This window comes from Oncorhynchus mykiss, chromosome 17, assembly GCF_057628025.1.
Source record: "Oncorhynchus mykiss isolate SJ-2025 chromosome 17, ASM5762802v1, whole genome shotgun sequence".
In the NCBI taxonomy this organism is placed as follows: domain Eukaryota; kingdom Metazoa; phylum Chordata; class Actinopteri; order Salmoniformes; family Salmonidae; genus Oncorhynchus; species Oncorhynchus mykiss.
The window spans coordinates 59,272,219-59,297,054 of record NC_143038.1 but is presented as its reverse complement, the minus strand read 5'-3'; the positions used below and the strand labels follow the sequence as shown (position 1 = coordinate 59,297,054).

Genomic DNA, 24,836 nt, shown 5'->3' with positions numbered 1-24,836 from the left:
GTAACATTTGGTATGGTTACATAAGACAGAAGGTTACTTAAGGCAAAAATGAAAGTAGGGTGGTTGGTCGTGGTGGATGGATTGGTGGGCGTATAACGTGAACGTCAAGCAACCCAAAGGTTGCGTGCTTGAATCTCATCATGGGCAAGTTTAGCATTTTAGCTATTTAACAACTTTGCTATTTAACAACTTTACTTACTACTTTTTACCTACTTTGCAACTACGTATCATGTTAGCTAACCCTTACCCTAACACTAACCCTGTAACCTAACTCCTAACCTAACCCCAACCTTAACCCCTAACCCCTAGTCTAGCTTACATTATCCACTGAGCTAGCGTTAGCCATCTAGCTAATATTAGCCACAAGAAATTCTTAACAGATTGTAAGAATTGCAATTCGTAATATATCATACAAAATGGATAATGGAAATCCTCAAATTAATACATACCATATGAAACGTAACATATCATTCTAATTGTAGTGTTCCAGATTTACATTTACTATGTTACGTCTACCCCTAAGTCCAGGTTGAAATATTCCAAACACACTACAACAAAGATTCATGTGTTTTTGAGAGTCTCTGCAGCACAAAGGATGTTTCCTCACCAGGCTCCTTGCCAGAATAATGTGTCTGTTCTTAAAGCCTCACACTTCACGTCTGTTCAGATCAGGAGGCAATAGACCAAAGACACATGCCTGTTGGGTGAGCTGCTGCACACAACAGACACTTATGTTTGTGTGGATAAGTACAACAGCTGCAGGGGAGAGAGATAGAGAACAAGGGCCTCCACTGTGTTTTCTGCTCTGAGACTAGACTTTACTTGGGTTTACTGCCGCTGGGCCGTGTGCGTTCGTGTGCTCCCAGGTTGATCAATGTAGTCTGCATGAAGGAAGAGTACTGCAGGAGGGGACATGAATCAGTTCTCTGAGAGCTCAAATAAGGCTTTGCAGCTGAACATGAACTTAAAGCACTGCACCTGAGGTCATCAGCTCCTGCCCTCTACTTTGTCTTTATCTCTCTCTCCCACATATGCACACACACCCCCAAAGACTATTGTTATGTAAATCATAAACCTTTCTTAAAAACTTTATGTGCAAGATGTCTAAGTGGAGAGTGCAATAGAGAGAGCCCACTTTGGGATTTGTAATACATTTCCAATGTGAGCCTGGTTGAAGTAGCTGACACCGCAATCCAGAGAAGGTTTAGGGGTTGGGAAGCGAGTGACTGCAGATGAATCCCTCTGTCACTGACTGTGCAGTACTCTGCTCTTCACTATAATCTACTGCAGCCTATTGATTAGCATTGGGACAAGTGGGGAGGAGGGAGAAGTTAGGTCATCCATAACCTTGGAGGTACTATGGAGATTAGATAGTGTGAGGTGCTGAGTGAATGCTGATGGACATAGGTTAGTACCCCTTATTACTTTGAAGTTCTAAATCATATACTTGTTTAAAGACCATTTGATGCGATTATGAAATACACCACATTAAAGTTCTACATCTCTCTCATATGCACCAGGACACAAAGCATTGGCTTGGTTCTTTAGTCTGGTTCTCATTTTATTAGAGTAAAACGCAGGGCTACTTTCCATCCAATGTTGCAGTTAAATACACCTTCGAATTTAGTGAGGAAAAACACCCTGTACAAAATAAAACACTTGATACTCTCTTGCCTTCAGAATAGTTTGGCAGTGATATATTTATTTTACACCATAATTAATCATCCACAGTGATTTCACAGCCTCTCATAGGCAAGCCTGTCAGATTCTCTTATTTGAAAATAATTATGCATAAATTAAATCATTCAGATCCTTTGAAGACGGTAACCAAAAAAGTAGTAAAGCTTAGAAATAAAGGTAGTAAAGTTCTACTCTCCACAAATCAGAATTTTCACATTACAATGTTTGTATCCACTTCAGAGAGAGAATCCACAGCGTTTAAAAAACCTGATTCACTGCCGCTTCATTTGCGAGAACTGAATTCATTCATGGAACAATAAAACATAGTTCTGTTTGTTTATTTTTTCAAACCAAGTGACCTCAATCTGTCAGGTCACAGATGTGCTTTTAACACCACAATGTTTTCACTCTTGTTATATTTACAAAAGTCACAAAGCATGAACAGGTTGTGTAAATATTGCATGTGGGATTTGGAAACATTTGCCCACCTACACACACAAATACATTCAACAAGGAATAGTAATTTGCAACATTGCATAGCAAGGATGTGAGCCAGTATCGAGATGCTGTCATCACTACTTGAAAGAAGGGTTCTGACAAGTTCTGGGTGGAGTAACAAATATTCTGAAGTAAAATTAAAGCTTTGGTTTTCAACACATGTTCTCTAGAATAAACCAACAAACACACATATACCTGCATGCGAGATAGGCTATACGGTTTGTAGCTGAAGTGTTCAAACATGTATTACAATGATTTCTATCCAACTTTGATTGAATGCATTGAGACTGCACCTTAAAGGGGGTGTGCAAAGGAACGCGTTCCCATTAATCAGAGGACAGGGATGTGATAGGGGACCTATGACAACATAGGGACTGTGGCGTGTGTGTTGTTGGTTTTCTGTGTAGAGTTCATCCTTCCTTGGGTTTCCCCTCAAGGAACTCCTGGATCTTCTGCAGGCTCTCTTCCTGCTGGCCCAGCGCCTCCAGTAGAATACCCATTGGTGACTTCTTCAGCCCCGCCCCCTCTATCTTATTCTCCAGTTTATTCTTCATGTTGCGAAGTCGAAGTGAGGCGTGTACAAAGATCACTGAAGTCAAAATATATAGAAGCAGATTAATACCCTTACTTTGCACTAATGTAAACACACCAATGTAAGTAATACCTCCAGGATATTTTCAAATTGGAATAACTTCAATTCAAGTTTGCCTATTTATTTACCAATGGCATAATTGTGGTGTAACTTAAAGAAACATTTAATACCAAACCGTTAAACTTACAGAGAATAGGAAATGTGATCCCAAACATGAACACCATGACACCATCGAAGAGAGACATAAGAAAGTAGCTGGCTACCATCACTGCCATGACAAATAATGTGGGGTTCTGCCTCTTAAAGTCTTTGATCATGGCCTTATTCTCTCCAGCCCACACTGAGCCCAGGAAGACCAGCGACACCACTGCCATGCCCATGAACATCCCCATAGGGTTGAGAAACCTGCAGGGAAACACATACCACAACATAATGAGAGGGCTGGGTGGGTGGAACAGTTGATATTTCATGTAGTCATGGATACCATCTAGTGGTGATAGGTTGTCAACACATCAACGTGACTTTTTAGCCCAAATGCAAATATTTATACAAAAGATGTTTCATTAACAACCACAATGAGAGCAATTTCAAAGATTATGATGACATGTTACAGAAGTGAATCTACAAAAGAATAACCCACTGAAGGATGAGTGGGACATTTACACAGCAAGTAGTTTTGACATAACATTCCCAACATTGCACCATAGGGCTATAATTTCCAATGGTTTGTCTCAAACTTAATTCAAGAGTGTTGTTTAAGATAATATGACTCCTGGACGTTGTGTCTTCTGACTCCAATAGTGAACTTTGCCCAACCTCCAGTGAATAACGACAGCTGTTTCTCATATCCCTGTGATCTAGAACAGCAGCTGATAAGTGAGCAGGGATTAGGGGCCTAGTAGTTGACCACCATAGCAGCGGTGTGTCATCATAACCATGTTGGTCTAGCCAAAAGATGACCATTTTTTCGAAAAACTGAATCCACATTTTTAAAGTAAAAACCCTTCCTCTATAGTGATTTTGGTGATCAATTGTTAGTTATGCAGTCATGACAGGATACCACCATTTGTGAAATTACACATTGTAAATCTGAGCAATTCTAGAAAAAAAATAACGAATTAGACACTAGCAAGGGTTTATATTAATTTTATAAAAGCATTGTGAAATTAAATAAATGAAATGTTAATGTGATAACATACATAGAAAAGCATTGCATTTGCAATAGCTAGCTAAATGGCTGTTTGAATTTAAATAATGCAGTCCCGGCTTTCATCTGTTGGGAATAACCACAACAAGGACTGCATACTGCATCCAGAGATTATCCACTGCCAAGATGAGGTGGCTTTTTGAGTGCTTCTCAGCAGCCATTGCATCACCCAGGTGGGTGCTACATGTTTGGCAATAGAGGACCAGTACCTACAGAGTGACGTTTGGAGGAACATCAACATCATGCATAGTAGCCACATAGTGCCATAACAGCTGCTATGGGCAGCTCCTATGTTTAGACTTTAAAGTGAGTCCCTGCATCCATAATTAGCTAATGAGACCCAACTTTAATTTCAGGCATTAGTTAAAGGTGCAATCTGGGATCTGAGAATCTGTTTAATGGCCATTGATAAAATTATTCTTTAAGAATGTATAAATGGCTCAGCTCAATAGCACAACTGTTTTACCCTATCATATCCCAAATTATACTCCATTGTTCATACACACACACACACACACACAAACAAGAAAAACCTAACAATGTATACCAAAACAAGGAGCAGCTGTCATTTAGCTGATAAACGAATCCAAGATTGTAGTTTTAATTGATGTTAACTGTTATAACTAGTGTTGGGAAATCTGATTTACTGTAGTTCACCAACACTTAAAGCTGCAATATGTAACTTTTTGGGCGACTGACCAGATTCACATAAAAATGAAAGTTATAGAGCAAGTCTAAGAAGCAGTATATCTATTAAAATGTTCACTATTTATATGCTTCACGTCCTTACGTTTAGTTTGTCTTTTTACTTTCGATTTTGTAAACTAGCTCCAAACAGCTGAAAATACTATTTCATGGTATTGAAAATATATTGTACTGCAGATTTGAAGGTGCAATGATTATCGACACCATACATTGCTTGTTTAATCACATAAACTGAAATTAGGCAAACTATTAAAATGTTTGCAAACAGGAAATGGCTGAGTTATTTCTGCACATTTAATATACCACCCAGCCCATTTTAACCTGAGTGTAGTATGACACCAGATATTTTATGTTCTCGATACAAATTGTGGACAGTGTCTCATGCTACTTACCCCACAATAAGGAAAACAATGATAGCCATTGCAAAATAGTTTGTCTGATAATAAAGCAAGTTGTTGACAACCCTGTTGTTCCATCTAGGTAAATCTCTCGCGTCTGGTTTAGCAAATCGGTCGGAACCTGGGAAGAAATCGTCCCAGGGTTTCAGCGGTGTGAGTTCTACCCTAGCCATGTGGCTACTGTGTGAAGAGTGTATAATATAATGACTCGGCTTGTTGTAGGCTACAGCAAACAGAAGATCAGATTCAAGAGTCACTAAATAAAAAAATGTTCAGTTTCTCGCGATAGCTTTCGAAGTACCACCCTGTAGAACCCATAGATCAATGAATGGTCTGATCAGAGGCTACCGAGTAATTTATCTAGCGTGCTGAAAATGCGTTTTATAATCTCTCTGATAACAGTTAATTGATTTTAGAGTAATCTATTGAATCAATTTAAAATAGTTATCAACCATACATATATTTACAGTATTTTCATCTCTCTCTCGCTCAGTCAAAATGAACTGACAAGTGGAAATATGGCATTAGTACTTAGTTTAGGGAAATGTTCTACGCTGCTAGACATTGCGCAACTGTAGTAACAAAGTGACTGAGGCCAAAAGTGTCAAATACATTGCAACAAAGTAACAGTAATTCAAAAAATTATTCGAATGAAATCGCGCGTTGTTTCTTCTGTACCCCGCCCTTTTTATGACGAATCACACTCTTATTGGTCACAGTCAGCGACTTCCTGTGGTGAAAGTAAGTACACTTCCTGTTGTAGCAGAACAAGTATGGAACGGGAATAATGTTTCTACCAACATCCCCAAAGAAGGGAAATTATTCATATTTTATTGCAGGTCCGTCCATATGAGATTAATAGCCAGCTGCATGATGATACAATTATATTTTACCAGATGTACTTTTTAAATATATGTCTCTTACAAGAGCCAATATGCTCGCTTCAGTTTGCTAAATTATCTAGCAATAGCTAGTGGAACATGGAATCCAATTTCTGTGATAACCAGCTACTAGCTGTAATGATAATATTACAATAGTTGTTTAGTCTCTAAACTAGCTGAATGTGTGTGGCAACCCCCACAAGTTAATTCACTGCAATTGCACATCAATAGTTAACGTTAGCTAGCTAACCACAGCTAGCTATAGCTAACATTGACTTGCTCTGCTCAACGACAGTATCTAGATGTGGGGGAGAATCCTGAATCCTGTGGTGAGTAGCAGAGTTCGTCTCACTTGGAGTGCCAGAAGTCTCTTCACCATGCAGCTGAAGACTACAGAGTTCAAGTCCTTATTCAGCGATGGACTGAATGGCATAGCAGGTGAGAGCAGGTACATTTTTGCTACCAACCAATTTGGCTATATCAAAGTCTAGGTCAGTGGCACTTAACCTCACAAGCAGAAAGTGGAAGATGAGAACTGCTCAGAATAAGTTTATCCTCGGGAGTTTAAAAATAACCCATTTCTCTACTTAGTGATTTGTAATATTATGAACCTTTATTTAAACCGGGACATTGAGAGAACGCTTTCACAAGGGAGCCCTGTACAGTGGGGCAAAAAAGTATTGTCAGCCACCAATTGTGCAAGTTCTCCCACTTAAAAAGATGAGAGGCCTGTAATGTATCATAGGTACACTTCAACTATGACAGACAAAATGAGGAGAAAAAATCCAGAAAATCACATTGTAGGATTTTTTTATGAATTTATTTGCAAATTATGGTGGAAAATAAGTATTTGGTCAATAACAAGTTTCTCAATTATATATCCTTTGTTGGCAATGACAGAGGTCAAACGTTTTCAGTAAGTCTTCACAAGGTTTTCACACACTGTTGCTGGTATTTTGGCACATTCCCCCATGCAGATCTCCTCTATAGCAGTGATGTTTTGGGGCTGTTGCTGGGCAACACGGACTTTCAACTCCCTCCAAAGATTTTCTCTGGGGTTGAGATCTGGAGACTGGCTAGGCCACTCCAGGACCTTGAAATGCTTCTTACGAAGCCACTCCTTCGTTGCCCGGGCGGTGTGTTTGGGATCATTGTCATGCTGAAAGACCCAGCCACGTTTCATCTTCAATGCCCTTGCTGATGGAAGGAGGTTTTCACTCAAAATCTCACGATACATGGCCCCATTAATTCTTTCCTTTACACGGATCAGTCGTCCTGGTCCCTTTGCAGAAAAACATGCTTCACAGTAGGTATGGTGTTCTTTGGATGCAACTCAGCATTCTTTGTCCTCCAAACACGATGAGTTGAGTTTACCAAAAATATATATTTTGGTTTCATCTGACCATATGACACTCTCCCAATCTTCTTCTGGATCATCCAAATGCTGTCTAGCAAACTTCAGACGGGCCTGGACATGTACTGGCTTAAGCAGGGGGACACATCTGGCACTGCAGGATTTGAGTCCCTGGCGGTGTAGTGTGTTACTGATGGTAGGCTTTGTTACTTTGGTCCCAGCTCTCTGCAGGTCATTCCCTAGGACCCCCCGTGTGGTTCTGGGATTTTTGCTCACCGTTCTTGTGATCATTTTGACCCCACGGGGTGAGATCTTGTGTGGAGCCCCAGATCGAGGGAGATTATCAGTGGTCTTGTATGTCTTCCATTTCCTAATAATTGCTCCCACAGTTGATTTTGTTCAAACCAAGCTGCTTACCTATTGCAGATTCAGTCTTCCCAGCCTGGTGCAGGTCTACAATTTTGTTTCTGGTGTCCTTTGACAGCTCTTTGGTCTTGGCCATAGTGGAGTTTGGAGTGTGACTGTTTGAGGTTGTGGACAGGTGTCTTTTATACTGATAACAAGTTCAAACAGGTGTCATTAATACAGGTAACGAGTGGAGGACAGAGGAGCCTGTCCTCCACTCGTTACAGGTCTGTGAGAGCCAGACATCTTGCTTGTTTGTAGGTGACCAAATACTTATTTTCCACCATAATTTGCAAAGAAATTCATTAAAAATCCTACAATATGATTTTCTGGATTTGTTTTCTCATTTTGTCTGTCATAGTTGAAGTGTACCTATGATGAAAATTACAGGCCTCTCTCATCTTTTTAAGTGGGAGAACTTGCACAATTGGTGGCTGACTAAATACTTTTCTGCCCTACTGTATTTCTCCATAGAGATCTTTGAGAAGCACAAGTTTGAGCTGAGGATAGCAGGCGGTGCTGTGAGGGACCTCTTGTCTGGGAAGCGGCCAGAGGATGTGGACTTTGCGACCACAGCAACACCAGAGGAGATGAAGAGCATGTTCCAGAATGCAGGGATCAGGATGATCAACAATAAAGGAGAGAAGCATGGGACCATCACTGCTCGAGTAAGAGTACCCAAGATTGATGTGCAGTTTGACCAGCTATACACAAATATTCCAGATCACATCAGTCTCACATTTTGGATGCTGAAATGTTCTCTTACACTACATTTCTTTCTACATTCTGATTTTGTTACGATGGGGTGAAGTGTTAAAAGTCAATGTAGTGTGAATTCTGCTGTACAGTAGGCCTGTGTGTTTGTTGCTTTAAAACACATGACATTTGTCTTTTCATCTCTAGCTTCACAATGAGAACTTTGAAGTGACCACACTGCGTGTAGATGTTGAGACGGATGGACGTCATGCAGAGGTAGAGTTCACAACAGACTGGCAAAAAGACGCCGAGCGTAGAGACCTCACCATCAACTCCATGTTTTTAGGTGTGTTTATAGTATATTTTCACCCCTTCTGGAATGAATGCCAAACTTGACATTAGAAGGGGGGATAAACCATGTCTTATTTGATTTCTGACCAAACAGGGTTAGATGGGACCCTATATGATTACTTCCAAGGATATGAGGACCTCAAGAACCGAAAGGTTCAGTTTGTTGGCTGTGCTGAGCAAAGGATTCAGGAGGACTACTTGAGAATACTACGATACTTCAGGTAATCTAGACTTGTCTGGGGTGTAAATGGGGCAGGTGTTTGTTGGACTTGGCTATGGCTATTAACAAATTAAACTTTAGTATGTGAGGGTTTCTGCATGTTATTTCTGTCCTTGTGTATTTCCCCCGGTCTGCTCCCAGGTTTTATGGCCGGGTGTCAGTAAAGGCAGCAGAACATGACCCTGCCACCTTGGAGGCCATCAGGGAAAACGCCTGTGGCCTGGCAGCCATATCAGGGGAGCGCATCTGGGTTGAGCTGAAGAAGATGGTGGTGGGTAACCATGCTGCCCACCTACTAAAGGTCATGTATGAGCTGGGCCTGGCTCAGTACATAGGTGAGGGAGAAAGCCCTGTTTACTAAGAACAATGTTATGGGGAATCATGCAACCAATTATAGTAACCATGCAACCAACTACATAAAGCATACCTCAAAGCACTATATTTAGGGCATCCCGGTGACAGACCACTAGAAATGTTCTTAGCTAGAGCATAGGTATTTTTAGATGTTATTGTAATTGTAGTTGTGTAAGAGTTATACTTTTATTCCAAGGTTTACCTGCAGAGGGCGATGTGGAGGAGATGAAGCGGATCTGGGAGCATGTGAAGGACCATTCTCCCAAGCCCGTGACTGTTCTGTCGGCCCTGTTCCGCTGCTCCCAGGATGTGGAAAAGATGGACCTGAGGCTGAAGGTCTCCAGGGAGGAGAAGAACCTGGGTCTGTTCCTGGTCAAACACAGACAGGACCTCCATAAGTCCCAGGATGATCCAGACAGCCTGAAGCCCTACACTGACTTTATCATCGATGTAAGCACAGTCAAAATGAGTTGATGTAATACCACTTACTGTATTTAAATAAAGACTGTCAAGATGGTGTCCTTTTTGGAACTGAGTGTATGAAGCCCAATCTGACAGAACCACATGGTCTGATAGATCATTTCTATGTATCTTGTTTGCAGAGTCGGGAGGTGGATGCTCAGAGTAAAGTATGTGAACTGCTCAAGTACCAGGGAGAAGACAAGTTACTGGCAGAGATGAGCAGATGGTCCATTCCTCGCTTCCCCGTGAGTGGGCATGACTTGAGGAAGATGGGCATCACCTCAGGCAAGGAGATCGGTACTACCCTACAGAACCTACGAGACGTGTGGAAAAGGAGCCGTTACCAGATGGACAAAGACGAGCTGCTTTGTCATGTTAACAAGACATAATTCCAGTGTGTATCAGGTGTTACCCGCTCATACACAGTGTTGAATATGAGAATGAGAAAGAAACCCCACAAGGACTGAATCATATTTACTGTGTTTATCTAATTTAGCCCAGTGCAGCACTTAAGAGTTTGGGTATTATGCTCTCAGCTGCACCGATGTCCTATGAAGAAAGTTTGTAATCAACCTAAGCCACTGCAGTATCTCAACATCTGTGGCATTATTGATATCAGAACTATTATTTTGTACATTTCCTGCCCCTGCAATTCCTTTGAGATTGGCCAGTCTGCTGTTGGGATTTTAGTTGGAATTCAGTCAATACGATTAAGTGGAAAACTGGATATTTTGCCAATTCTCAATGGTGATTGGAGAGATTTGAGCAATGAAAGGCTAATGAGCAATGTGTAATTGTTTTACATGCCCTATAATCATATCTCAGAAAGCCGGTCTTTGACCAATATAGTGAACTGAATAAATCTGTATTTCATGGGCTGAGAAAAAACATGACTCCAGGAATTTAGATTTTTTTTTTTGACAACTCATCAAATGGCTTGAGGGTGAAATCAGCTTGTGTATAGTGTGTTTTCTCTTATTTAATATTTAGTCTATTTAATTAATGTTTCATAGATGGAAGATGGTGTGTAAAAGGTTAAACTATAGCCTAACTTTGAAAGGATGATACTTAAGTGACACATATAATAAAGCCCAAGCTTGACTTGAACAAAATACCAATGGTATTCTCCTTAATTTTGATATTCATATATATATATATGCTGCTTACTGTGTGATGCCTATTAGTCCTATCATGTTGTACTATTGCATGCCACTTTCTGCCTTTTGCAGTGAGTACCGGTATAACCTTTCCAGATGTATAATTTATTTATAAAATGTATAGAAGGCGTTATTGTAAGGACGCAGAAGCATAGCCCCTCCCTCCTGCTGCGCATCCAATGTATATATAAATAATTTGCTGCTGCCGACTCTCCTCTATTCACATCGTTGCACGCACTTGGTGACATCCACCTCCTAAGTTTTCGCGCGTCAAGACGCTTTCTAGGTCTATCCTTTAAACAATTGCTGTAGAACAGTTAACGTCTTTAGTCTGTTAATAATTATGCGTACATTTTCACAAGGAAATGTTTATTTCATTTGCATACATTTTCCAAGGCAGATTTTGGTTATTGTGATATGCTGTGCAGTTGATAGGTTATATTTGAACTATTCGTGAACATTAACTTAAGGACCGAATTATTTGAGTTTTTATCTTAAAATTGTGTCATTTTGTAGCTAAATTATGACTTTCTTTACTTCAAATAGTAGTAATATAAGTTTGGAAACGGAATTGGCAGAAGATGTGCCTCGTGATGAGCGCTTGGCTCGAGTTGAAATAGCCCTTTTGAGCATCATATTTTTCAGTGCCGCAATGTTAAACTTTGTACTGCTATTGGTGCTGTGGAAGCGGAGGAAGCAGCTGTCGAGGATGCGCGTCTTTGTTTTTCACCTTTGCCTGGCAGACCTGGTGGTCACCTTTTTCCAAGTTTGTCCGCAGCTGATGTGGGATGTAACGGACAGATTCATTGGTCCTGACATAATGTGCCGCCTGGTGAAATACATGCAGGTCGTTGGCATGTTTGCCTCCACTTACATGATTGTAGTGATGACCATTGATCGCTACCAAGCCATCTGTAACCCCATGGTGACTTTCCAAAGGCGCAGAGCGAGCTGGAACGTGCCTGTGTGCGTTGCATGGTCCGTGTCCCTCTTCGGCAGTCTCCCTCAACTGTTCATCTTCTCCCGAGTTCAAATTGCGCCTGGTGTCTATGACTGCTGGGCTGACTTCATCAAACCTTGGGGACTAAAAGCTTACGTGACCTGGACCACTCTGGTGATATTTGTGTTGCCAATCTTAACTGTTATCGTTTGCCAGGTGCGTATTTGCCGAGCTGTTCAAATCAACTTTCACATGAAAACACATCAAGCATCGGAAATTGTCAACAAACCTCTGCACTCCAGGACCAGTAGTGTTGCTGGAGTGTCCAAAGCCAGGATTAAGACCGTGAAGATGACTGTGGTTATTGTTCTTGTCTACATTATCTGTTGGACTCCTTTCTTCACTGTCCAGCTGTGGTCTGTCTGGGATGTCCAAGCACCCACTGAGAGTAAGTGCTCTTCAATATTCAGAAAAACTTACAATTCTACTAGAATTCAATCATATTGTCAAATGTTTTAATGCCTGAATTAAAACTTTACAACGTAGGTTTAATTTATTTATCTTCTATTGGGGTAGGCCTATGCTAAAATGTATAGAATTATGAATCAGGATGCTGCTACTTGATAATGATATTCTGTGTTTTAATATCGATTTCAGCTGCAACTTTCTCTATCCTGATGCTTCTGGCAAGTCTGAACAGCTGTGCAAACCCCTGCATCTACCTGCTCTTCAGTGGGAAGCTCCCCAAGAGACTCATGGCGGTGTGTGTTAGCCAGTCGGACATTAAGGACTCCATACAAGAAGAAGCCACTGTGGTCAGCTCCTTGTACATCAGTTTTAAGAGTCTTTCCGAATCCAGATGAAACAAGCGGCACAGCGCTCTCTCGGGCTGATAGAGCTTGAGGTATACAGTTGAAGTTGGAAGTTTACATACACTTAGGTTGGAGCCATTAAAACTAATTTTTCAACCACTCCACAAATGTCTTGTTAACAAACTATAGTTTTGGCAAGTTGATTAGGACATCTACTTTCTGCATGACACAAGTAATTTTTCTCAACAATTGTTTACAGACAGATTATTTCACTTATAATTCCCTGTATCAAATCCAGTGGGACAGAAGTTTACACACACTAAGTTGACGGTGCCTTTAAACAGCTTGGAAAATTAAAACTGTTTTTTCAACCACTCCAGAAATTTCTTGTTAGCTAACTATAGTTTTGGCAAGTCAGTTATGATGTCATGGCTTTAGAAGCTTCTGATAGGCTAATTGACATAATTGAGTCAATTGGAGGTGTACCTGTGGATGTATTTCAAGGCCTACCTTCAAACTCAAAGCTTCTTTGCTTGACATTATGGAAAAATCAAAAGAAATCAGCCAGACCTCAGAAAGAGAATTGTAGACCTCCACAAGTTTGGTTCATCCTTGGGAGCAATTTCCAAATGCCTGAAGGTACCACGTAAATCTGTACAAACAATAATACGCAAGTATAAACACCATAGGACCACGCAGCCATCATACCGCTCAGAAAGGAGACGCGTTCTGTCTCCTAGAGATTAACATACTTTTGTGCGAAAAGTGGAAATCAATCCCAGAACAACAGCAAAGGACCTTGTGAAGATGCTGGAGGAAATAGGTACAAAGTATCTATATACACAGTTAAACGAGTCCTACATCGACATAACCTGAAAGGCCGCTCAGCAAGGAAGAAGCCACTGCTCCAAAACCACCATGAAAAAGCCAGACTATAGTTTGCAACTGCACATGGGGCCAAAGATCATACTTTCTGGAGAAATGTCCTCTGGTCTGATGAAACAAAAATAGAACTGTTTGGTCATAATGACCATCGTTATGTTTGGAGGAAAAATGGGGAGGCTTGCAAGCCGAAGACTACCATCCCAACCGTGAACCCCCGGGGTGGCAGCATCATGTTGTGGGAGTGCTTTGCTGCAGGAGGGAATGGTCTACTTCACAAAATAGATGGCATCATGTTGGCAGAACTGAAAAAGTATGTGTGAGCAAGGAGGCCTACAAACCTGACTCAGTTACACCAGCTCTGTCAGTAGGAATGGGCCAATATTCACCCAACTCATTATGGGAAGCTTGTGGAAGGCTACACGAAACATTTGACCCAAGTTAAACAATTTAATGGCAATGCTACCGAATACTAATTGAGTGTATGTATACTTTTGACCCCCTGGAAATGTGATGAAAGAAATAAAAGCTGAAATTAATAATTCTCTCTACTATTATTCTGACATTTCACATTCTTAAAATAAAGTGGTGATCCTAACTGACCTAATACAGGGAATTGTTACTAGGAATAAATGTCAGGAATTGTGATAAACTGAGTTTAAATGTATTTTGCTAAGGCGTATGTAAACTTCCGACTTCAACTGTAGATATAAAGAGCATATTCTGTATACAGGTCATCTAAGATCATCTATATCTTAAGGAAAAAAATGATAATTCTTTTTGTACATGTCATACACAACAAAATGTTATAGCACATCTGTTTGTTTTTTTAACTCTGAAAATGAATATAGACTGGGAGCTGTGTACAAATATGTAAATAGGCCTACTGACAATGTTAAGAAACCTTGTTGCACGTGTACATTTGAACATAGAGATAAGGCTAATGATGATTCAGAGATGTTCTAAATCTCATGGCATGAATTTTAACATCCAACCATTGAGCTGGTTACATGATATATACACAGTAAAATCAACATACACTACTGTTCAAAAGTATGGGGTCACTTAGAAATGTCCTTGTTTTTTAAAGAAAAGCACTGTTTTTGTCCATTAAAATAACATCAAATTGATCAGAAATACAGTGTAGACATTGTTTATGTTGTAAATGACTATTTGTAGCTGGAAACGGCTGATTGATAATGGAATATCTACATAGGCGTACAGAGGCACATTATCAGCAACCATCACTCCTGTGTTCCAATGTGACGTTGTGTTAGCTAATCCAATTTTATCATTTTAAAAGGCTAGTTGATCATTAGAAAACTCTTTTGCAATTATGTTAGCAGAGCTGAAAACTGTTGTGCTGATTAAAGAAGAAATTAAACTGGCCTTCTTTCGACTAGTTGATTATCTGGAGCATCAGCATTTGTGGGTTCGATTACAGGCTCAAAATGCCCAGAAACAAAGTACTTTCCTCTGAAACTCGTCAGTCTATTCTTGTTCTGAGAAATAGAAGGCTATTCCATGCGAGAAATTGCCAAGAAACTGAAGATCTTGTACATTGTTGTGGATTACTCCCTTCACAGAACAGCGTAAACTGGCACTAACCAGAATAGAAAGAGGAGTGGGAGGCCCCGGTGCACAACTGAGCAAGAGGACAAGTACATTAGAGTGTCTAGTTTGAGAAACAGATGCCTCACAACTTCTCAAATGGCAGCTTCATTAAATAGTACCCGCAAAACACCAGTCTCAATGTCAACAGTGAAGAGGCAACTCCGGGATGCTGGCCTTCTAGGCAGAGTTGCAAAGAAAAAGCCATATCTCAGACTGGCCAATAAAAATAAAAGATTACGATGGGCAAAAGAACACAGACACTGGACAGAGGAACTCTTTCTAGAGGGTCAGTTTGCGCTAACCCTAACCATAAGAGCCAGTTTGCGCTAACCCTAACACTGAGATGCAGTGCATTAGACCGCTGCGCCACTCGGGATTCCCTTTGATGATGCTAAAACATTTAGAGTGGAGACCATTGTGATGTGGATTTACAAAAGATTTAAATGGACACATAATATCAGATTTACTGATGTATGAATAACTCAGCCATCTCCTAACCAATGCCTTAGCTCCTCTAAAATGAAGTTAAGGGATGTAACATGAGCTTAAATACTGAATTTGGACATACATTTGAATGAAAATACGTTTGTCAAAGGTTATCCAAAATTACCAAGATTGAGGCAAATCTACACTAATGGAACTTTTGGGTCCTTGAGGCAAATTGGTTCAGCATGAAGAAAGACACATACAGTTGAAGTCGGACGTTTACATACACCTTAACCAAATACATTTAAACTCAGTTTATCACAATTCCTGACATTTAATCCAAGTAAACATTCCCTGTTTTAGGTCCGTTAGAACCACCACTTTATTTTAAGAATGTGAAATGTCAGAATAATAGTAGAGAGAATGATTTATGTCAGCTTTTATTTTTTTCATCACACATTCCCATTGGGTCAGAAGTTTACATACACTCAATTAGTATTTGGTAGCATTGCCTTTTAAATTGTTTAACTTGGGTCAAACGTTTCGGGTAGCCTTCCACAAGCTTCCCACAATAAATTGGGTGAATTTTGGCCCATTTCTACTGACAGAGCTGGTGTAACTGAGTCAGGTTTGTAGGCCTCCTTGCTCGCACACGTTTTTTCAGTTCTGCCAACAGATTTTCTATAGGATTGAGGTCAGGGCTTTGTGATGGCCACTCCAATACCTTGACTTTGTTGTCCTTAAGCCATTTTGCCACAACTTTGGAAGTATGCTTGGGGTCATTGTCCATTTGGAAGACCCATTTGCAACCAAGTTTTAACTTCCTGACTGATGTTTTGAATTGTTGCTTCAATATATCCACATAATTTTCCTCCCTCATGATGCCATCTATTTTGTGAAGTATACCAGTCCCTCCTGCAGCAAAGGAACCCCACAACATGATGCTGCCACCCCCGTGCTTCACAGTTGGGTTGGCATTCTTCGGCTTGCAAGCCTCCCCATTTTTCCTCCAAACATAACGATGGTCATTGTGGCCAAACAATTCTATTTTAGTTTCATCAGACCAGAGGACATTTCTCCAAAAAGTACGATCTTTGATACTTTTGTAACTATTTCCTCCAGCATCTTCACAAGGTCCTTTGCTGTTGTTCTGGGATTGATTTGCACTTTTCTCACCAAAGTACGTTCATCTCTAGGAGACAGAACACGTCTCCTTTCTGAGCGGTATGACGACTGCGTGGTCCCATGGTGCTTATACTTGCGTACTATTGTTTGTAAAGATGATACCTTCAGGTGTTTGGAAATTGCTCCCAATGATGAACCAGACTTGTGGAGGTCTACAATCTTTTTTCTGAGGTCTTGGCTGATTTCTTTTGATTTTCCCATGATGTCAAGCAAAGAAGCTTTGAGTTTGAAGGTAGGCCTTGAAATACATCCACAGATACACCTCCAATTGACTGAAATGATGTCAATTAGCCTGTTAGAAGCTTATAAAGCCATGACCTCATAACTGACTTGCCAAAACTATAGTTAGCTAACAAGAAATTTCTGGAGTGGTTGAAAAAAACAGTTTTAATGACTCCAACCTACGTGTATGTAAACTTCCAACTTCAACTGTACATACAAAGTTTCAAGTTTCTAGGTAAAATGGGGTGTTGGATATAAGGGTCTAACTGAGAATGCTTATAACAGCGTCACCTATAGGCTATTATTTTTTACCAAGTTACTCATGGCCTCTTATTTTTGTGTGCCCCCCAATTTTTTAAAAACCTATCTATAGTTGAGTTATTTGACCATGTCAAGGGAAGAAAAAAATCTAACAATAACAATAGGTTTCACAGCTTTTCTGTGAACCATTAATAATTACTCAAAGGCATATAAAATATACTAAACGTTGCTGTAATGAGCTACAGAGGATATGGTTGAGACATGAATTGCCTATTCTGCCAAATCACGGTCTAACTGGAGTCCCTGCTGAGCATTCACATGGCATTTGAAAACCTAATATGGATTCAAACTAATCCTCAATGTAATGTCTGATCAGCTCTTTGGTTCCCACATTATTAAAATTGTGATGGACTATGGCACTAAACTTTCTTTCTCACTATGGCCCATCCACAATTCTATCTAGTTGATGGCTCTCTAATGAAACGGCTCTCATCATCAGCTGTGATGGCTGTTCAAAACGCTGCTATTTAGCAGTAAGCAGCAGATTCTTAACCAACCTTTACTTGGTGATACTTTCTTTGTTCTCAATTCGGAAGTCACCTGTGTTTTCTGAAATCCCATGGCTAGTGGCAGGGGAACCGCTTGAGTTGAGAAAATGCTCTGTTACTAAATTTGAAAAAATTCCAAGAAGTAATCCAACAATGTATACGCCATCCTCTTGTCCATTTCTGATATTCTCTCGAAGTTCGAGACAGGTGGGTGTCCAGCCCAAAGGGCTGCACATCATGAGCGAAACTAAGAAATCAAGTGTTGCTTTGAATGTCACTCACCTGGCTTTATTAATGAGAGAGGATCAAAAATAAACAAGATGATGTATACATTGTTGGATTACTTCATGGCGCAAAAATTGATTTAATTTAATAATGAATCGGGGCATTTTCTAATTTTAAATGTTCCCCCTGCAACTAGCCACGAGAGTTTAGAAGACAACGTTGACTTCTCAATTGAGAATGGATTGAGTATTGCCAAGCAAAGGTTTGGAAAAAATCTGCTGCTTACAGCAAAATAGCAGCCTGTCGTCGACGGCTATCACATCTAATGATGAGGGCCGTTTGATTCCATCAGCTAAATCTGACTCTGACTCAGTAGGCCTAGCTTAATAAAAAAAGGTTGTTGTTGTAGTCGTGCATTGAAGTTCTGTTGAAACTATAGTATGGTCCCTGGTCATGATTATAATATTCTGGAACTGTTATTTTATCATACCATGGTCCATTCTCTGAGACGTTTTGAAAATGATCATGCACAGCACATTATAATCAAAAAGAGAATGAGGTTCTTATCATGTTTCAATATCCTCAATTAAGGACGCTCAATGAATCTAGTCCAGTCCCACTTCATAACACTGGAAGACTGGTGCATTAAAAGCCTTTGAGCAGTAGGGTGTGTGTTGAGCCCAGTGTCCTGCTATCTGTTATCTTCTCCAGTGTGGCAGCTGTCTCAGGTCTCAGCTTTGACCTTTTCTGATAAAGCATTCACACCATCCATCATTATCCAGCTTCCTGACAAACAGACTACTTTGTCAATCAGTTTGTTCCTTCAGGAAGACGTCCTGGGGAGTGGAATCAAAGCTGTATTAGAAATCAAACCACATACTGCAGTACACACATGTACGTTCGTAATGTTCTCTCTCTCTTTCTGTCTGTCTGTCTGTTGGTCTCACTCACTCACTCACTCACTCATTCACTCACTCACTCACTCACTCACTCACGCCTTCCCTCACACCAGCCACCTTACAAAAGTAAGCGTGTAAAAGGGATGACTCACACATTATGGTTGAAAGCTATTCCATTAAAATCTGCTGCACAGAATATATTTGATTAGAAATACAAATTAAACCAATAATCACCGTTATTTGCTAAAATGCAATAGTAATTTCTAAATACCAATGATTGCATGTGCACAAATGTTATTATAGATGGCTTAATTAACCCTAAATTAATCTAATCATCAACATAGTAAAGTAAGACTAGCTAGCTCTAATAAGTGCCTTTAAACACAGTGTTTTAGATTTACTTTGTATTTAGGCTCCACTAATGTATCTCATTGCAATTCCAAAGAGGTGTATTTCCATGCTGTGATAACAATCACCAAAGTCGATCCATGAGTACCGCATGAAAACAAAACCAGTGGAGAAGTGAAAACATGGGGAGTGTAGCACTGACTGATAGATAGTGTTAGTGTTTAACGAGATGTATTCATTACATTCGATTTAATTTGTATGGTTTTGTTAGAGTATGTGATATAATGAAAGACAAAAATAATGACCTGTTGAGGTGATGGTTGTATAATGCAATGAGATAGGCTATACATTTAAGATCCCCAGGCAAAATAGGACAGCTGAAAGTGATTTATTTTTAGAAATACAACGAACAAACGAACAAAGACAAATAACGTATGATCGATTCCATGGTTGTGCGACACAGACAAAGCACACAATGTCTTCAAAATGGCAGGGAATAGCAATCATCTCTTGATGTATGACATACGCAGGCTACTTTGTGAATCAGATTGGTTCATCAATGTTGGATGTCATCCGTTGGTGTTCCAATGTTCCCTTCTCCGTATTTAATCGGATCATTAATGAGACAGAAATGCATTGCTCATGTTGGACCCATTACCATCACACTGATATTTGTGAAATATATATTTTTTAACAACAACCACTTGACAGACAGGATTCTTTCTAATAAGAAATGCCTCATGTTTACTATGTTCAAATTATGCCATTCATTGCATAAGGGTAAATATGAATATTACCAAGATGTAATGGAAATTTCACAGGAGAATTATACAATATACAGTATTCCCACTCCTTGACTTTTTACACAATGTGTTTTGTTACAGCCTGAATTTAAAATATATTAAATTGAGTCACTGGCCTACAAAGAATATCTCATAATGTCAAAGTGGAATTATGTTTAGAGAAATGTTTACAAATTAATAAAAAATGAAAAGCTGAAATGTCTTGAGTCAATAAGTATTCAAACCCTTTGTTATGGAAAGCCTAAATATGTTCAGGAGTAAAAATGTGCTGAACAAGTAACATAATAAGTTGCATGGACTCCGTGTGCAATAATAGTGTTTAGCATGATTATTGATTAACTACCTCATCTCTGTACCCCACACATATAATTATCTGTAAGGTCCCTCAGTCGACCAGTGAATTTCAAACACAGATTCAACTACAAAGACCAGGTAGGTTTTCCAATGTCTCGCAAAGGGCACCTGTTGGTAGATGGGTAAAAAAAAAATAGACATTGAATATCCCTTTGTGGAAGGTAAAGTTATTAATTACATTTTGGATGGTGTATCAATTCACCCAATCCCTACAAAGATGCAGGTGTCCTTCCTAATTCAGTTGGCAGAGAGGAAGAAAACCAATCATGGATTTCACCATGAGGCCAATGGTGACTTTAAAACTGTTACAGAGTTTAATGGCTGTGATAGGAGAAAACTGAGGAGGGATCAGCAACATTGCAGTTACTCCACAATACTAACCTAAATGACTGAGTGAAAATAAGCTCATACACAACAAAAATATTCCAAAACATGCATCTTGTTTGCAATTAACTTTTTATTCTGAATGCAAAGTGTTATGTTTGGGGCAAATCCAATACAACACATCACTGAGTACCACTCTCTATATTTTCAAGCATAGTGGTGGCTGCATTATGTTATGGGTATGCTTGTAACTGTTAAGGAATGGGGAGTTTTTCAGGATAAAAAAGAATCAGAACGGAGTTAAGCACAGGCAAAATACTTGAAGAAAACTTGTTTCAGTCTGCTTTCCACCATACACTGGGAGATTAATTCACCTTTCTACAGGACAATAACCTAAACACAAGGCAACATCTACACTGGAGATGCTTACCAGGAAGACAGTGGCCGAGCTATAGTTTTGACTTAAATCGGCTTAAAAATCTATGGCAAGACTTGGAAATTTTTGGCTAGCATTGATCAACAACCAACTTGACAGACTTGAAGAATTTAGCAAAGAATAATCGGCAAATATTGCACAATCCAGGTGTAGAGAGCTCTTAGAGAATTACCCAGAAAGACTCACAGCTGTAATTGCTGCCCAAGGTGATTCTAACATGTATTGAATACTTGGGATGAATACTTATCTACAGTGATTTCGGAAATTATTCAGACCTTACTTGTTGCACATTTTGTTGTGTTACATCTTTATTCTAAAACGGATAAAATCATTTCCTCCCTCATCAATCTACACACAATACATGACAAAGTGAAAACAGGTTTTTAGAAATGTTTTCAAATGTATTCAAAATAAAAACAGAAATACCTTATTTAAATACGGATTCAGACCCTTTGCTATGAGACTCGAAATTGAGCTCAGGTGCATCCTGTTTCCATTGATCATCCTTGAAATGTGTCTACAACTTGATTGGAGTCCACCTGTGGTAAAATCAATTGATTGGACATGATTTAGAAAGGTCCAAAAGTTGACAGTGCATGTCAGATCAAAAACCAAGCCATGAGGTTGAAGGAATTGTCTGTAGAGCTCAGAGACAGGATTGTGTCGATCAACAGATCTGGGGAAGGCTACCAAAACATTTCTGCAGCAAGGTCCCCAAGAACACAATGGCCTCCATCATTCTTAAATGGAAGAAGATTGCAACCATCGAGAGCTGGCCACCCAGGCCAAACTGAGCAATCGGTGGAGAAGGACCTTGGTCAGGGAGGTGTGCAAGAACCCGACGTTCACTCTGACAAAGCTCAAGAGTTCCTCTGTGGAGATGGGAGAACCTTCCAGAAGGACAACCATCTCTGCAGAACCTAAAAACTCTCAGACCATGAGAAACAAGATTCTCTGGTCTGATGAAACCAAGATTGAACACTTTGGCCTCAATGCCAAGCATCACGTCTGGAGGAAACCTGGCACCATGGTGTTTAAATGTCCTGTATCCTGACTTTCTGGTGAGGTCTGCTCAATCTCACCAGAAATTATAGAAACAGGTGGGATTTAATTATAAAATGAATGAGAAACACAATTTTTTGTTCTATTTCACCATTGCCTTATGAGATAAGTTGATTGGTTATTCAAATGTGTTTATTTTATATTTAACATGTTGTTTTTGAATCACGATGTGAGTCATGTGTCTGAAGGGAAAATTACCAGTTCCCTGGGGTCCTGGTCTTTGGGTAAATATACAACTGTTCGTTGTTCAGTCTGCATATAGAAGGAAAGGATATATGTTAAACAGGGATGACAGAGGAGGGACTGATGTATATTGACTAATTGATTTGAGAATGTTTTAGTATGTTTATAACTGTAGATGTAATGTGGTGCGTGCTGGTGGCAGGGAAGTCAGGCGCAGGAATATGAACTTGGTAAAAACGGAGCTGTTTAATTTCACTAGGGTAGGGGGCAGCATTTGGAAATTTGGATGAAAAGCATGCCCAAATTAAACTGCCTGCTACTCAGGCCCAGAAGATAGGGTTTTCTATATTTGGATAGAAAAAACTCTAACATTTCCAAAACTGTTCAAATAATGCCTGTGAGTATAACAGAACTGATATGGCAGGCGAAAACCCGAGGAAAATCCAACCAGGAAGTACTATTATTTTGAAAGGCTTTTTTTGGAAAGGCTTTTTCCATTGAAAGCCTATCCACCATACAAAGACTTAGGACCCAGTTCATGAGCTCTGTGGCTTTCTTTAGGCATTGTGGCCAGTCTTTAGGCATTGTTTCAGGCTTTTACTCTGAAAAATGAGGGAGATACAGCACTTTCAATCAGTGGCCAGTGGAAATTTCCATTCATCAGCCATGCACCTATTCGGGAACGCGCCTTTCTTGTTTCTCCTTTCCTATTGACAAAGCTTTTGTCCGGTTGAAATATAATAGATTATTTATGACAAAAACAACCAGAGTATTGTTTTTAAACATCGTTTGGCATGTTTATACTTACTTTTATTGTACTTTTTAAAACTTTTCGTCTGGACTTAGTGCACGCGCCTTAAGCGTTCGGATTACTGGACAAAACGCGCAAACAAAAAGGAGGTATTTGGCCATAAAGAGGGACATTATTGAACAAAACAAACATTTATTGTCTAACATGGAGACCTGGGAGTGCCACCAGATGAAGATCATCAAAGGTAAGTGATTAATTTTAATGCTATATCTGACTTTTGTGACACTCTCCTTGGCTGGAAAATGGCTGTATGGGTTTCTGTGGCTAGGTGCAGACCTAACATAATCGCAAATTGTGCTTTCTCCGTAAAGCCTTTTTGAAATCGGACACAACGGTTGCAGTAAGGAGAAGTTTATCTTTATTCGTATGTTTAACACTTGTATCGTTTATCAATGTTTGTGATGAGTATTTCTGTAATTTGATGTGGCACTTTCACTTTCACCGGATGTTTGTTTGAGACAATGCCCTTCTGACCATAACGCGCCAATGTAAACTGAGAATTTTGGATATAAATATGAACTTTATCGAACAAAACATACATGTATTGTGTAACATGAAGTCCTATAAGTGCCATCTGATGAAGGTCATCAAAGGTTAGTGATTCATTTTATCTCTATTTCTGTTTTTTGTGACTCCTCTCTTTGGCTGGAAAAATGGCTGTATGGTTTTCTGTGACTAGGCGCTGACCTAACATAATCGCATGGTGTGCTTTCGCAGTAAAGCCTTTTTGAAATCGGACACTGTGGTTAGATTTACAAGAAGTTTATCTTTAAAATGGTGGATAATACTTGTATGTTTTGAGGAATTTTAATTATGGGATTTCTGTTGTTTTGAATTTGGCAAAACCCCTCGCACACCAGAATTAACAATAAACACCTACATACAGTACAACAAACAATCTCCGACAAGGACATGAGGGGAAACAGAGGGTTAAATACATAACATGCAATTGATGGGATTGGAACCAGGTGTGTAGGAAGACAAGACAAAACCAATGGAAAATGAAAAATGGATCAATGATGGCTAGAAGGTCAGTGACGTTGATCGCCGAACACCACCCGAACAAGGAGAGGGACCGACTTCAGCGGAAGTCGTGACAGTAGAATTGCATTAGGAGTAGTGACTAGTGTGTTATGGGTTAGATTGAATGTTATATGTGCAAATGTATCTGTAGCAGGAGGTGAGGTGTTTGACACAGAATGTTTACATAGCGCTGTTAAGTGGGATGGAACGTGACTGCAGTGGAGATCTGTGGGGGCTCATAAATTAAGGTTGTGGTGGTAGAGGGGTATCATTTCCAGAGACTATGTATATTGTTGCAGGAGAAAGCTCATAGGAGAGGGAGGACAGCTAACTGTGCACAATATAGGGACTATTATGAAGTTAAATTGAACATTAAACATACCCAGATCATGGTGAGAGTAGAAGAAATAGTGGTGGCATTTCAGACACTATGGTAAACTTTCAAGCAACCTGTGACTATGAGTTTTGTTAGGTTGGATATTCTTCCAACTCATTCAATTCGATCCCAACTTCTAACA

At 39.8% G+C, this 24,836-nt stretch overlaps 3 protein-coding genes across 4 annotated transcripts; 2 read left to right on the top strand and 1 right to left on the bottom strand.

Annotated features, from left to right (window-relative positions):
- Window positions 1-1,670: 1,670 nt before the first annotated feature.
- On the bottom strand, window positions 1,671-5,656 carry arl6ip5a (ADP-ribosylation factor-like 6 interacting protein 5a). Its single transcript, XM_021569796.3, has 3 exons — window positions 5,075-5,656; window positions 2,958-3,175; window positions 1,671-2,767 (listed from the first exon to the last, which is right to left on the bottom strand). Exons 1-3 carry the CDS (start codon window positions 5,251-5,253, stop codon window positions 2,589-2,591), a joined length of 576 nt encoding a protein of 191 aa, XP_021425471.1. The 5' UTR covers window positions 5,254-5,656; the 3' UTR covers window positions 1,671-2,588.
- Window positions 5,657-5,811: 155 nt separating this feature from the next.
- On the top strand, window positions 5,812-10,915 carry trnt1 (tRNA nucleotidyl transferase, CCA-adding, 1). 2 transcript variants are annotated; one of them, XM_021569795.3, is made up of 8 exons: window positions 5,812-5,919; window positions 6,257-6,409; window positions 8,195-8,388; window positions 8,624-8,762; window positions 8,862-8,988; window positions 9,129-9,322; window positions 9,538-9,791; window positions 9,944-10,915. In XM_021569795.3, exons 3-8 carry the CDS (start codon window positions 8,311-8,313, stop codon window positions 10,190-10,192), a joined length of 1,041 nt encoding a protein of 346 aa, XP_021425470.1. In that variant the 5' UTR covers window positions 5,812-5,919; window positions 6,257-6,409; window positions 8,195-8,310; the 3' UTR covers window positions 10,193-10,915. The 2 variants fall into 2 exon arrangements, with proteins under 2 accessions (XP_021425470.1, XP_021425469.1); XM_021569794.3 differs by having other exon boundaries at window positions 5,813-5,919; window positions 6,257-6,399.
- A 437-nt stretch (window positions 10,916-11,352) lies between these two features.
- On the top strand, window positions 11,353-13,073 carry avpr2b.1 (arginine vasopressin receptor 2b, tandem duplicate, 1). Its single transcript, XM_021570510.3, has 2 exons — window positions 11,353-12,348; window positions 12,558-13,073. The coding sequence occupies exons 1-2, from the start codon at window positions 11,484-11,486 to the stop codon at window positions 12,761-12,763; spliced, it is 1,071 nt and encodes a 356-aa protein (XP_021426185.1). The 5' UTR covers window positions 11,353-11,483; the 3' UTR covers window positions 12,764-13,073.
- Window positions 13,074-24,836: the final 11,763 nt, after the last annotated feature.